The 14,982-nt window shown below is 33.1% G+C and overlaps 1 protein-coding gene across 2 annotated transcripts; it reads right to left on the bottom strand.

Annotated features, from left to right (window-relative positions):
- Window positions 1-623: 623 nt before the first annotated feature.
- Window positions 624-14,696, bottom strand: LOC126829937 (coiled-coil domain-containing protein 169). Of its 2 annotated transcripts, XM_050560118.2 has the most exons (8): window positions 14,595-14,696; window positions 13,315-13,397; window positions 12,235-12,258; window positions 9,596-9,709; window positions 6,082-6,128; window positions 5,632-5,727; window positions 5,027-5,160; window positions 624-3,988 (listed from the first exon to the last, which is right to left on the bottom strand). In XM_050560118.2, exons 1-8 carry the CDS (start codon window positions 14,666-14,668, stop codon window positions 3,892-3,894), a joined length of 669 nt encoding a protein of 222 aa, XP_050416075.1. In that variant the 5' UTR covers window positions 14,669-14,696; the 3' UTR covers window positions 624-3,891. The 2 variants fall into 2 exon arrangements, with proteins under 2 accessions (XP_050416075.1, XP_050416076.1); XM_050560119.2 differs by lacking the exon at window positions 12,235-12,258.
- Window positions 14,697-14,982: the final 286 nt, after the last annotated feature.

The following is a 14,982-nucleotide window of genomic DNA, read 5'->3' on the forward strand; positions in this document are numbered from 1 at the left end:
GGTCCCGTGTTTACATTGGCGTGCACATAAAAGATCCCTTGGCAGTAGGCCATAGTGCCGCTGCTCGAGCAAAATTTCCCTCATAGCATACTGTATGGCGTATGCCAGTCTTCATTAGTCCAGTCGGAGCCAAACAGTATGACGTTAAGTTAAACCACATTTCATTTCAATACATGTATTGATATTGATACTGTTACAAAGAGGGAAAATTTGCCCTAATTAAGTGGCATTTCTACCTGCACTTTATCGCATTCCAAAACTCAAGGGTTCTTCTACGTGCACCCCAATTTATAGGATACATGAAAGCTCAGTTTTGAGTTCCATCCAAAGGACTAGATTCTATTCTTTGCCAGTAACTTTCTAGGCCAACGCCTTACTGGATATTTAAAATTCCACCTGACCACTTCATACTGATTTTTACATAACCTGTGTATTTCCTTCCATAATGAACCGACAATTCAGAGAATGGTCCTCAGATTTGAACTTTTTTCCGTCTTCGTTAGCCATGTCAGTGCAGAACAGTAGGGCTTTACAGTTCATTTCATTCATTCATTGTCCTTTTTTGAACATCTTCCCAAAAACATGCTCTCAAAAAGGCTTTTAGCACATACAAGAAAACACAATGAATTTTTATATCTTTATATATTGTTTAAGAATAATTTATAATATATAATATGTATATTATTGTAAAAAAAAAAGATTTCTTTTATAAAATAGTAATTGTGCAAAAAACAAAAATCAACAAATCAGAAAATAATCAACATTAACTTTTGATATCAACATTTAAAATTTTAAACTTTTAAACAACCAGCTGTGACTTTAACAAACAAATATATCTTTGAAATTTAATTTTTCTTTTTCAAATAGTGTCCATGTTAAAAATTTGACCAATTTATCAGTTTGTGAAATGTGAACATCAATTTTTCCTTTTGAAAACAGTGTTAATTTTAAAATTTGAACAATTTATCACAGTTTGGGAGCATAAAAAACAGTAATATATAACCATTAAATAAAAGCATATAAAAGCAATGGTAACACAGTTGTAGCAGGGTGGAGAAGTTGCCCACTTAAGCAGGTATGAAGGCCGAACATTTTCCTCTGAGCTAAGTCCTATACTATTTTAAAATAATTACAATTATGCAATTTAAAGGTTTTCAAAGTCAAATAGGTCAAAATTATGACTATTTGTGTTGGGACACAAAAAGTGTCTTTGCCCCTTGGCATGGAGAACCCTTACTACACCACTGATCCTTATGTGAAAAAAAGCATAATTTATTTCAAATCATAAAAATAAGCATCCATAATTTAGGACCACAAAAATGATTTTTGGGCCTTTTAGCATGATTGGATAGCAAACAACCTTATTCGTAACAAATCAGCTAATAAACGATATCAATAAACACAATAATTAATCACATATTAAACCGGCAATAGGACTTGCACCACAATAATAAATATCATCTATTAGTATGTATTACAACAAAAATAACTCAACCCACAATCACATCTGGTTTTCTCCTCAAATATCACTATTTATCAGCAAAACTGGAAAAGAACTAACTTACTGTTAAAGATATCACAGAGCAAATTATCTTTTAGAAACTTGGTGATAACTAATGTTCTATTGTACCTTTAATTAGCAGAACAAAGCTCTGAAAACCCCAATGATGTATACAATATTTAAAGCGTTATTCTGATTTTCTCTTAAGTATACCGGTGGTTATCACTAAGTGACGGCTGTACTTATAAATAGCCGTAGATTTCTCAATCATAACTGGTACGGCTAAGTAGTGTTGCAACAGTTTAACCATCAATTGTAAAAGATTCAGTTTGAAGCTAGAACCGATTATCAATGAGCCTTAGCAGTAGAGTTTGTTTTTCATATTTAAATACAACATGGTATATTCTTTTATCATATAAGTAATTGGAGAAAGTTAAAGAAATATTATATTAATGTATTAACAATAGAAAAAGGTTTTTATAAGTGAATTATTAAAATATATTTATATACAAATATAGGTGTTGTTTACAGATAAAATATGAATATTTTAATAAATACCTTAAATAAATAAATACTTTATTGTATCCATTGATACAATCAATAATATATCCTATACACTGAATGGTACTATAAATAATTACTATATATAGTATACATATACAATGATGTAATAAATAATTCCTATATTGTATATACCCATTATATAAGTACTATATTGTATACGTCAATACAGTACCGGTAAATACTATATATTGTATGCATTGAACATGTCGATGTTAACTTGAATTACCCAATGTGATCAGGTTCTCTATTCACAAAAACTCAAATATCTTTAATAATTTTTGGTTGCAACTGATAATGTTTTGCTTCCATTGCGGACTGCCATTCTCGAAATTAGTGAACTGTTTCCATCATGAACTGCCATTCTGGAAATATGTGATCTGTTTCCGTCATGGACTGCCATTCAGTGAACAGTTTCCATTGTGGAGTGCCATTCTGGAAATCAGTGAATTGTTTCCATTGTGCAGTGCCATTCTGGAAAATCAGTGGTCTGTTTCCGTATAATGTTGACTGCCATTCTGTGTAAGATTTTAATTTATTTAGTATATCAATTAATAAAGAGATTCAAGTTTTTGTGGTTAAGACACCAGGGATGTTGATGATTGTCATATCAAAAATTACAAAAAAACTGAAATTATAGCACGTCTATCCAAACCATGATAAGGCATCTATTTTTTTTTTCTTTTTTAAAAAAGGCCCAGGGAACCATTTCACAAAATATTTAAGTTAGGTAAACATAAAATCAATAAAGTTGTATATTGAAATGTTCACTTTATATACATAATATGTCTTACATGTTTTGTGAAATACGACCACTGGTTTTCAAACATCAAAGTCTCTTTGATATCTTACTACTTAAAACAGTTTTTGGGATTTGTGAAAGATAACTGTACAGAAATAGAATAATATTTTTAACAAGTAGTAGCTATGGTAATTTTGACATATAGTTTTCCATAAATTGCGTAGTTTTATCACAGGCAAAGAAAGAATGCATGAAGTAAACCAATCGTATTGCTTTATACATCTGACCTCGCTTATTACAACAAATGGTCATTGATAACAAATCACTCTGATTTTATCCACTGAATCCTGATGGCAACTGATATCATGGCACAAGTATTTTTTTATTTACAAATTATCTAGTTAGTTTAAGTTAAATATTGTTAAAAAATACTCTCATGGATATATTCCCTCGGCAGATATATTTACAACATTATATCAAGTTCATTTAAAGATACATTGTGTAAGATTTAGGTAAGAGCTGGCCGTTCTTGCTATAATAGTTCCAAAAAAAGATAATGCAAAATGAATATATTGAAAATTTCATTCAAATTACTCTATTCTCAGCAAAGTTATCACTGTTTGAAGTTTTGACAAGATATGGCATAGATTGTTTATCATCGTAGCAACAGTACTTGTTCAGCCTCGAGCCCCCATTTTTAATTTAAATTAAATGGTGATCATGTTTCAAATCGTTTAAATCTTGGCCATTCGATGGTCTGAAGAGTTGATTATAGGCTTGTTGTTATGTGAATAGATGTCTAAATAATAGTTTATATAACATTTGAAGTCAAAAGAAAGCCCTGCAATAGGCAGATTTAGCTCTTACATAATGTATCTTTAAATATACCCTTATGGAGTTATTTCCTCGATAGTAATATCTATAAACTGTAGAAATATTAATACATAAGCAAGGTTAATACTCATTTAAATGCTGTTTGAAATGAGAATACCGATTGGTGCAAACTAATACAGGACGGACTTGATTATATCACTAGAATAACATGGCTTTTGATTGGTTGGCTGATGTGTCAATCATATCTCAATGATCAAATATGATCTAAGCTGGGCAGATTCTTCACACCAGCTGTTTTTCTGATTGGGCCTTTCTTTGGATCTAAAATTCTTTGATCGTCTGGTATATTCCTGTGGAAAAAGGTTTAAATTAGTGATTACTTCTACTCAAAGGGGAGAGAGAGAAATGGGGTTTAACGTCCACTCAACACAAACTAGGTCATTTCGGGACTAACATATGGTTTAATTTTATTTCAATAATTCGCTTGCGCATAGGGGTCTTTAGCAGTGGGAGGAAACCGGAGGACCCGGAGAAAACCCACTCAAAGGCACGCAGAAATTACTTAAGTGACCTTGATAGAAGTTCAACTTTGTATTCTGTACATTTAGTGGCCGAGTCAAGTGGCTGTAGAACATAGATATAAAGAGGTGGTATGGTACATAAACTATGGAAGGAATTTCGTTTCAGTTGCAGTCAACGACAATCTGATTAAATCACAGATCCAATTTCGTTTTGTTTTTTATAGTTCAAAATTTCATTTTACTTGTTTTTACTACACTAGGATCTACAAGAGTTGTTATATAACCAGCGTTCTAGATGATGTGAGGGATTAGCCAATGCAACGGTCTGTTATGGCGAGTTTTTGGCATAAGGTGCACGGAACTTTGGGTAAACCACAAGAACCATCAACGTTGATTTATTAATCAATGTCTGATGTCATAAGGTCAAAAGCCGCTCATATGACACCTGACACGACCTTCCACTACAACTGGTCAGATCTTTATGTAGTGTTGGCAGAGAAAGATCCCTGATATTTTCCAGTGCTGTTTCCCAATTTCAGTGGCACATGATGAAGGGCTTGGCAATTGCGTGCATGTAAAAGAAACCTTAGCAGTTTGAATTCAAAATGAAAGTAGGTGGCAGTACAACTGTCCAGACAAATTTCACTCATATCACACACTGCATGTAGTATGTCTGTCTTAATTAGTTCGATTGGTAAAGAAAAGTAGAATGTTAAAACCACCATTTCATTTCTAAACTTGACCCAGTTATTTAGGAAAACAAAACGTGTAACAGATAATTTCAAACACTAGAAATTTCCATCTAACATTTACGATTTTTCTAGCAACAACTGCCATATTGGATCACAAGTTTTCCAGTCAACTTACCCCCCTTGTTCTCTTGGTGTTCTATATGTTGCATCACCTGCTGCCCTCTGTCTCTGTAGGTGATAGATACTGCCCTTCGTAGAATTAATTTCTATAACATATTGTTTCCTTTCATCATTAGCTCGATGGTAAGCCTGAAAAAGTAATAATTGAATTTATATCCAAGACATTTTCCATATTTTGTGAAGCATGATTGATGTCACACCATTTTAACAGCTTCGACTGAGAATGGACAGGCCAAAAAATTAACATGCACTTATTATAGTAGGTGTTTATGGAAGGGGCTGGTTATAAGTTTTAGTAATACTTCAGTCATTTTACAAGCAAGAGAATTTTGCTGCTCTAAGGCAGGGACTCTGCCTTTTCCACTTCCAATTCCTAATGTCAAGTCAATTTTTACCTGCACTTGAAATTTCCCATGAGACCCAATTTTAAACTGTTCTTTTCTGTCCTTCATGGGGCTACACCAGACACACATTTCTAGTCAGTCCCACAGGTGTTACCCCTGACAATTTTGAACAAAAAATGTTTGACTTCTATTGCACTCCAAAGATAATTGTCTTTCAAATTTATATGTGAAACCTTGACAAATAATAAAGCCTCACCTTTGATTCTTGATCAAGTCTCCATTCTAAATCTCTAATTTGATTCATCAAACTCATTTTATCTTTCTCTAAAGCTTTGACCATCTGCGGATTAGCCTGAAAACATAAAACAATACATTAAAATAATCATTCAATTTTCTCACGGCTTAATCATGTACTGAAATTGATTATTTTACATTTAATTAAGAAAACAAAATCAAAATACTAACGCTAGATAATCTCCCTGCTAATATTCAATCAGATTTAAAAAAAGGCCTATCAATAAATTTTCACAGACAACAAAATGGTGTTGGACTTATTGCAGAACAGTGAGCAGAACAGACCAATGAAATTTCAATTCCCCATATTAGATCATTTGAGTGGTTTATTTTCATTGTCAAAGACAGTTTTCAAAGAAGTGGACATATCACATGACTTGCCAACATAAGATAAACATTAAAATATACTTACATCAGCTAAATCTTCTAATAACTTACCACCCTGTGGTGATTTACCTACTAAAACAAACAAATACTCAGATTAGTTTATATTCATTACTGAACATTCTATAAAGTAATTCTATGTTAATATTCATTAATAAAAAATCATGAAAGGGTAATGCTAATTCATGTCTTTCGTACAGCTGTGAGAACCGCTCTGTGACTTACACTTTATTAACCAAGTCTTAAGGTGCAAAACATTGCAATGTCCTTACCTCTTAAGAGGGGTCATTTTTACTACATAAAGGCTATGCTAACGTTACCTTGCATTATCTTACAGTTACAATAGATTACGTGTCTTATTCAAGAATACAAAACAGATCTGACCCAGCCAGTGAGAAACATGTAAGCATGTTTCCATGGACCTGCTTCAACATTACGGAAATATGGCAATATGCGCAACAGCAGCTTTGCAAAGTGAGGCAGCAATTCATGATGTCGCAGGATCTGAGATTTGGAATGTGTACAAGGCAACATTGCCAGGGGCCATAACTCTGTATAAAATGAATGCACAAGTTTCCCTCATTGTGACAATCTCAACAAACCATTCAAGTTTGAAAAGAAAATCACAAAAAACTATAAGCTGTGGATAATTTAAAGGGTTTCAGCAATGGGAATAAAATCAATGTGCAACTGCAATTGACAGAAATCGACCGAGCGATATTACAATATCCTCACTCAAGAGACAAAATATCGACATATAAAAATTATCGCTAGTACGTAACAGGAACCTGACTAAAATTAATCCCAGCTAGACATTATTATATCAGTAACAAGCTTATACAGAGTAACATTATTGATTGATTTTGTTACTGATCATTATCAAATTTCACACCTTCACACAAATCTAATAATAAAAATCAATATCACTATGGTTTAATAATATTCATTTCAACATGTTTATAATCAAATCAATATATCTAGGTTCTCGTATTTTGATTGCTAGAACAATATGTCATACAGTCGATTCATTTATTTATATGAATAACCAACATCATTAAAAGCAGACATTTTGCAAATAATGGTAATGTAATATTTTATTTTCCAGTGGAGTACCACCAACCATCATCAAAGGCATTTTGCAAATAATGTAATGGGTTTTTTTTTACCTTGGGAATGGGAATAGACTTGAAGCACATAAGATTTTCTTAGCAATTGGTAGTGTTGGAGGAGGGGGGGGGGATGTCCACTAAACACAAAATATATTATTTCGGGACTAACAAATGGGGCAATATGCTCTTTTTGTCTTCTGCATTGGGGTAATACAACTATTTTCTGTTTAATAGTTTAGGTATGTTTCATGCAGGGTCCTTAATCCATTTTGAAATGAACCGGCCATGGTTAGGCCTAACGGATAGTCGTCTTTTCAACAACAAACATGTTACCGGTAGTTTATGCATACTCTATTCACGTCAGTAATTGCATAATTCACTAATTGCATAATGTATTTGGGATAATAATAGCTGAAACTCCGTATAAACAAGACCTTAGTAATTGCATACTTGCATTCATACATCGCTATAATATCGACATTTATAGTCATATTATTTCAGCAACTTGCATTGCATATTCCTACTTTTGGTTTCATCCATCTAAACGGAAGTTATAAATTAGTAAAAACTACAAGTACATACAAATATTTTTTTAAATTATTTTATTCATAAGCACATGTTAATATATATATAAATAACAAAGTATATAAGTATATAAATAACAAAGTAGCACAAAATCGGTTTCCGTGTATAGTCGGAACTCGGAAACATGCTGTACGGGCGAAAGGTCACATGGCCAATTGTGGTGATTCCGATTAGTTTACAATTTTCGGGATTTAATGCAGCAGGACTAGTTCGGATATCTGAGAGGATCTCTTCCTCAATTTCACTGGATATTAAAGAAATAAATTCACCACAACAATTAAAATCATGATATAGTTTTTTTGTCATTTCATGATCCTGCTGTTCTGTCAAATCGTTCAATTATTGTTCATAATTTTCGATGGCAATGTTTCTTTTTGCTATGGAATACGCATTTCAGATTAACGCCCGGTTTAAAACAATTTCTATAGATTTGGGAATTAAACTCTTTGTTCTGTCAATACTGTCATCGTCTTTATTTGCTGCGCGGGTATGATCGTCAGATTAATACGGTCTTTTATTGCCGATAATTTGGTTGACCTATATTGCACGTGGGAGGATCTCCGGCTTTTGGAACTTCCATTGACAACGTGCATGCTTGAAGTTCAAGGTCAACGCCGCCATCATTATCTTCAGTTAAATCTCGTTTACATTTCCTGGTGTCATTCTGCGAGGTGTTCAAGTACTTGGCATGATTACCTCAATTAAGTTGTTTATTTATGAAATAAGCCGAAGGTATTCATTGTAATGATTGACTCTTTGATGGGTTTCTTAATCGACGAGTAATAATTACCTCTTTGTAATCGGCCGAAGTCGATTGATTTATGATACCATTCATTAGTGGCCGGTTCATTGTTTTAACAATCGGCCGAAAGTAGATTGATTTGTGATACCTTAGTGGCCGGTTCATTGTTTTACCAATCGGCTAGATTAAAGATCAATCGGCTAAAGCCGACAAAAAACAGCCGATTAAGATCCCTGGTTTCATGTGCTATGTTTTTCATGTATCAGTCGGGGCAACAAACTTGAGGACATCCTTGTGAGAGCAAAAACCCTAGCTACGCCTCTATGAAAAATGCAGATTGCCAAGCCTGGAAATAAGGCACTAGTCACAGACAATGTCAGGCACAATTCCTCTGTTGTCTGTCATTTTGTCTGGTTTTTAATGACATCTTTAATACATGTGCGCCACAAAATTCAGGAACAACTAAACTCCTTATTTCCCGGTCTGTAGATTATAGACTAAAGTAAAGCCAAACACAGATGGTTATTAAAGAAGTAAAGCTCAACACAGATTAGATCACATCATAGCCGTTTGTTCTCAATACAAACCTGACTTGTTTGACATTTCTGTTATATAAAAACAAAAGATGCGCTATAAACCATAATCAATAGGAATGGAATGGGGTCTAATACTTTGGTCATTTTCAGACAAACAATGTTAATATTTTTTTCTATGGGGAGCAGAACTTCAGAGTATTTTGCTCAGATAATGTTTTTCCCACCTACAGTTTTCTTATTTGATTTGAAATTGTCAAGAGTTCTTTTATGTGCAAGCTAATATGTACACAAACATACCTCAGTTTTTTCAAATGACTAGGCACCACTTTCCTTGTCAGGCCTACATGAAAATATATTTCACTCACTCACTGCTTTGATTTTTACAACCGTTTGGTGGGTCTACATATCAGTTCTGATTGATAGCTAAAAACCCTTATTTATTGATGTGTTTTCAAATACAAGTGATCAAACACCAGATAACATCCCAATCAACATCCCTACATCCACGCCAATCCTAATTTTCTCAAACTAATTCAGAAATGAAAATTCTTTGTTAATAATTTCACTAACCATCTCTTAGATTTTTCTTGGATTCTTCAACCTTATTTTCTAACATCAAGATCTGCCGCTCTAATTGTTGGTTCATTTCGGTCTGTGTTTCAAAACGTGTTTTCCATTCATTTCCTGAAGAAAATCAGAAATATATAAATAAACAAAACAAAAACACCTATATTAACCAAAATATCAGTAAGAATAAGATATTTTAAAACCAAAATATCAGTAAGATATTAACCAAAATATCAATATGAGATATTAACTAAAATATCAATAAAATATTAATAAATAAACCTAAGACATTAGTCAAAATATCAGTAAGATATCAAACAAAATATCAGTAAGATATCAAACAAAATATTAAAGATATTCAACACAAAATATTAAAGATATTCAACACAAAATATTAAAGATATTCAACACAAAATATCAGTAAGATATTTAACAAAAATCTCAGTAAGATATTTAACAAAAATATCAGTAAGATATTTAACAAAAATCTCAGTAAGATATTCATCAAAAGATATTAAGAATTCCTATTGCGTACTTTATGTATTCTGTAGGCCAAAGTGAATGGCTCTGTACCTTTTAGAGGCCTCGCTATGGTAATCAAATAATTTGAATAACATTCATATAATGACTAAGACTTAGACTACTAAAATAGTAAAATAAGGGAATTGGCCGGGGACCCACTCCTGAATCTAGATGCACACCACATACTTAATACCTCAGTATGCTCTGGGTTTATTGTCATTAGACTGAAAGAAAAACATAATTTTTAGTCTTTTCTTTTATTGACTTATGAATTATGAGCATTAATTAATACTTTAAGTACAGTCAATCTATTTATATATCATTAAGCTTATAACTATAGCAGGAATCATCATTGATTATGACCTATAAGTTATAATTGTGTAAATTACCTGACGATTAATGTCAATATGGTTAAAGTCACTTAAAGTCACTGACATAGTAATGTACTAACCATGATTTACCTTTAAGGCCAATAAAAGTAAAAAAAAATATTTCCCATGATTAGGATGTATGAACCTATAATACTTTGGTCCCGTTTGACATTCATAAAGCATAATGCAAGACTAGTGTAAATCAAACATTTTACTATGCAACTCTTTTGAACTTACATTACATGAATTTCAATACGATTTTGTAAGGCTTAATGACTTTTTTCTAACACACATATTTCAATATTTGCCTAAGCTGTGATGAAAAGGCCAGATGAAATGCTAGATTAAATGTGTACAACAGGTATTGATTGTGAGGCTATAAGGGTATGACAGTATAAATTATAATAAAAATCAACAGAATATCCCAATAGGACACTATATAACATGGCTTTAAGTCTAATACCATATCTTATTAATAATAAATCTTGTATAATATATAGGATTACAGTCTATAATCCAGTATATATCCAGGTTTTTTATTTATATATCATGCGTGATAACATATACACCTAATATTGTAATGCATATGGTTTGAAAAGAAACAACAACAAAAACTATATAATATATATAAACAGTAATATTCATTTATTTTCAAGATTCTTGGACAAAAACCAAGATAAACATTTTGAATGAATGTCAAATGTATTGCTTTCCACATTCATAAGTTAATTGCTTTTAGTGAAATAGAGATGAAAAATCAAAACCGTTGATCCAAATACCAAGGAGACAGTCCAGAGAAGAGAGAGAGAGAGAAATGGTGTTTGATGTCACTCGACACAAACTAGGTCATTTTGGGACTAACTAAACATGGTTCAATTTTATTTCATTATTTCACTTGCACATAGGGGACTTTAACAGTGGGAGAAATCTCCCCAGACAACCCTACTCCTTGTACTCCTTGTTACGTATAAGCAGGGAATCAAAACCATGCCCTGCCCCTTGACTCAATGACAGACCTTCTGATTCAAAGCCCCCCGCTTTGGTAGGGAGATTACCAACTGTTGATATTTTGTTCACTTAATTAAATGCTAAATAATCCATTGGAATACATTTTCATGTGGATTAATATGCAGTGAGAGAGAGAGAGAAATGGGGTTTAACGTCCACTCGACACAAACTAGGTCATTTCGGGACTAACACATGGTTCAATTTTATTTCAATAATTTGCTTGCACGTAGGGGTCTTTAGCAGTGGGAGGAAATCGGAGGACACGGAGAAAACCCACAAGGTTGGACAGGCGGCCCTACTCCTTGTCACATACAACTGGAGAATCGAAACTCTGCCAGTTGACTCAATGACAGGCCTTATGATACAGCACTCATGTACTAACCATTCGGCCATCCAACCCCCCTAATAAGCGGTGAAAAATTAGATATTGTCACAGCTTTAATGATAAATTTTGATTTCATTTCGAGTATATTTTTATACTTTCTATATGTGCACTCCAATAACAGTTTTTATAATGAAGCAAGCAATTAGAATCACCTTCCCTTGTCAGTACTGAGTCAGTGTAAAGAAAATGTATTGGGTGACAAAACAAAACTAAAGATAGAGACATAAATAGCTATAAATTTAACCCAAAGGAAATGAATTGTGATACGGTTTTGCTAAAACCTAGAAAAACACAGGAAATACTGAAAATAAAACAAAAAGATCTAAACATTTATAATGACACATAGAATATTTTACCAGATGCAAATTCACTATATTCATCTGAAATCCACAAAATCAACATTTTAAATAAAACAGGCCAAATATTTCTCATCTCATGGGTTTATTCCATCAATTAGTTAGTGACATTCATTTTTTTCTGACAAGTTTTTAAAAAACACAAAAATCTAGGAAAATTAGGTTTGGCCCTATTCAAATGAATCAAATGTTAATGCATCCTTGCTACTTGTAACCATTATTTTTCCGACGTGGTTTCCCCTTGTCAGTGATGTAGGACGGAGGGCCTGACAAGGACAGCTGTCTTGTCATTCGAATGGGACGGAAAATCGAGGACCTGTTTATACATCGGCGTGCACGTAAAGGATCCCTTGGCAGTTGTAATTTAATATAGGCTAAGAGTAGGCTGTAGTGCCGCTGTCCGGGCAAAATTTCCCTCTTAGCACACTGTATGGCGCATGCCTGTCTTCATTAGCCCAGTCTGGAGAAGAACAGTAGGACGTAAAGGCCATTTCATTTGTAACCATTATTAAATAATACATATTGCCCCTTATCAATAACAGATTTCCTTTGGTAAGGTCACAAACTTTAAATTCTTGTTAACAAAAGGTGTGGATATGCTAGATCAAATATCATAGATAAATGGTTGCTTACATTAATCATTAATGACTGTTGATAACACTAAACAATTGAGGCTAGTGAGTCCTTTATCTGGTACGGTTGCTCAGTGGGCAAGACGTAAGCTCACTAACCTGGAGGTTCCGTGTTCGATCCCTGCATTGACCCGAGAAAGTTCATCTAGATTTTCTAGCATGGTTTCCCCTTGTCAGAAGTTCAAGATGGAGGGCCCATCGCAAGGAACAATGTATAGTCATTCAAATGGGACAACACAAACTAGGTCATTGCGGGACTAAGAATCAAGAAGCAGGAAATCGAAACCATGCCACTTGACTCAATGACAGACCTTAGAGTTATATAGATCTACAACTACCAATATGAATAAGGTTTATGTTTGAACATTTGCAGATTAAGACAGTAAAAGCATGTCATCTATGTTAGTCAAAGTTACAGAATTTTAAATTGTATGTTTAGTCTACAAACCTTCATTTTCAATAGCATCAAATCTTTTTTCTAATTCTTCAACTGTTGTTTTTAATTCTTCAGCAGACTGCTCTAGCATTTCCCTTAAAACAAAAAAACAAAAAACATTTAATCTATTTACATTTATGAAAAATATCTTTCAAAATAATCAATAATTATAGGTCATAACTCATAAACAGTTTTTTCAAAATATTTTGATCATATCAATCAGTTTAATTACAATAAGCTTAAAATAAAAGCTAAAATTGATATTGATTATTAATAACAATAAAAAAAGATTATGCAAGTTAATTTATAAGATAAGATTATTCCACACAAATGTTTAATTACTTTAGATAGTTCATTATCGTTCATATACATATCTACTGTGAAAAAAATAATAAAAATTTACACAAGTGTCAACAATAAATTAAACACCCATAAAAAACAAACAGCAACAACATCAATCAACAATATTATTAGATCTTTACAAGTGTCAATTATGTATTATGCCAGGTAACTTCATAATTATTTTGATAGATTAGCTTATAAACTAAACGGTACATACATTCATTAAAAGCGAATTGTCTTCATCATTATGTATAAGCTTACATATAGCCAATTTATAAAATTTGATATTCACTAGGCCTATATTCAAAATAAAAGTAAGCCTATGGATCAGTTTTTGGAATAGCATCTTAAATCTAATAATAGATCTAATAATGCATTAAAATGCCCTGGGGATGGGCACCATCTCCCAGCGTAGCTGTATCATCCGTTCTACTCTAGCCTTACTTCGAGAATATAAAATGCTCATTATTTATATTAGGCCTATATGGATCTCCTGCATTTTGTTTATTGCATGCAGTAAGAATAATGGCCCTATCGGGATTGGGATTTGGGGTGAGTGGGAGTAGGGGGATTGGGGGGGAATTTTGAAAAATAAGTCCTTTTTTCTACTTCGGTTTAATTTTACTTCACCAGTCACAGTGACCCCCCCCCCCCTTCCCCCAACGGCCACCAAAAAGCTGCCTTTGAAGACTATGATAGTAATTATGTTTTTGACAGTTTCGACACTTCAGCCTATACACGCTAAAACTATTCATTCGTCGTAAATATCATTATCAGACCGTGACAACGACGGTTGAATGTCAAAACCAACCACTTGACTTGGCACTTCACTTGTCAACCAAACACTACTGGTGCCCGATTATGAAAATGAACGTATTTTAATCAATAACCTAAGAATTGACAAATAGATAATTTTACGTAAAACCTAATAAAATTGAAAATATCCTTACTTCATTTGCCGTTCCTGATTAATTTCGGAACGTATTTTTTCCAACTCATATTCCTCGACCAAGTCCACCGCCATTTTGACACAATGTAAACGTTGCTATGTGTGGAATGACGTAGAGGATTTCCGTTTCTGAAAACGAGGCGGAAATCCCCTCCAGCGATGGACCGATAATTAACATGAACCACGCTGTCTGTATTTCACAGTCAGATTTATTTGTTTTTAGCACGCAAATTAATGAACAAAAATAACATTTAATTCGCCTTAATGATTAAACACGTATATAATCAATAAATCGTTACGAGCACATGATCTTATCTCGTGCATCTTTACATGAGATAGTCTATGTATTAATGTGGTTTACTGGAATTATCTTGATTGATCTACCGTTT

Source organism: Patella vulgata, chromosome 8 (assembly GCF_932274485.2).
Source record: "Patella vulgata chromosome 8, xgPatVulg1.2, whole genome shotgun sequence".
In the NCBI taxonomy this organism is placed as follows: Eukaryota; Metazoa; Mollusca; class Gastropoda; family Patellidae; genus Patella; species Patella vulgata.

Coding starts and splice junctions, on each gene's coding strand:
- LOC126829937 (XM_050560118.2), bottom strand. CDS start 14,668: ATGGCGGTGGACTTGGTCGAGGAATATGAGTTGGAAAAAATACGTTCC. Junction 13,398..14,594: donor AATCAGGAACGGCAAATGAA/GTAAGGATATTT, acceptor TTTTGTTTTAAG/GGAAATGCTAGAGCAGTCTG. Junction 6,129..9,595: donor CAAGAAAAATCTAAGAGATG/GTTAGTGAAATT, acceptor TGTTTGTTTTAG/TAGGTAAATCACCACAGGGT.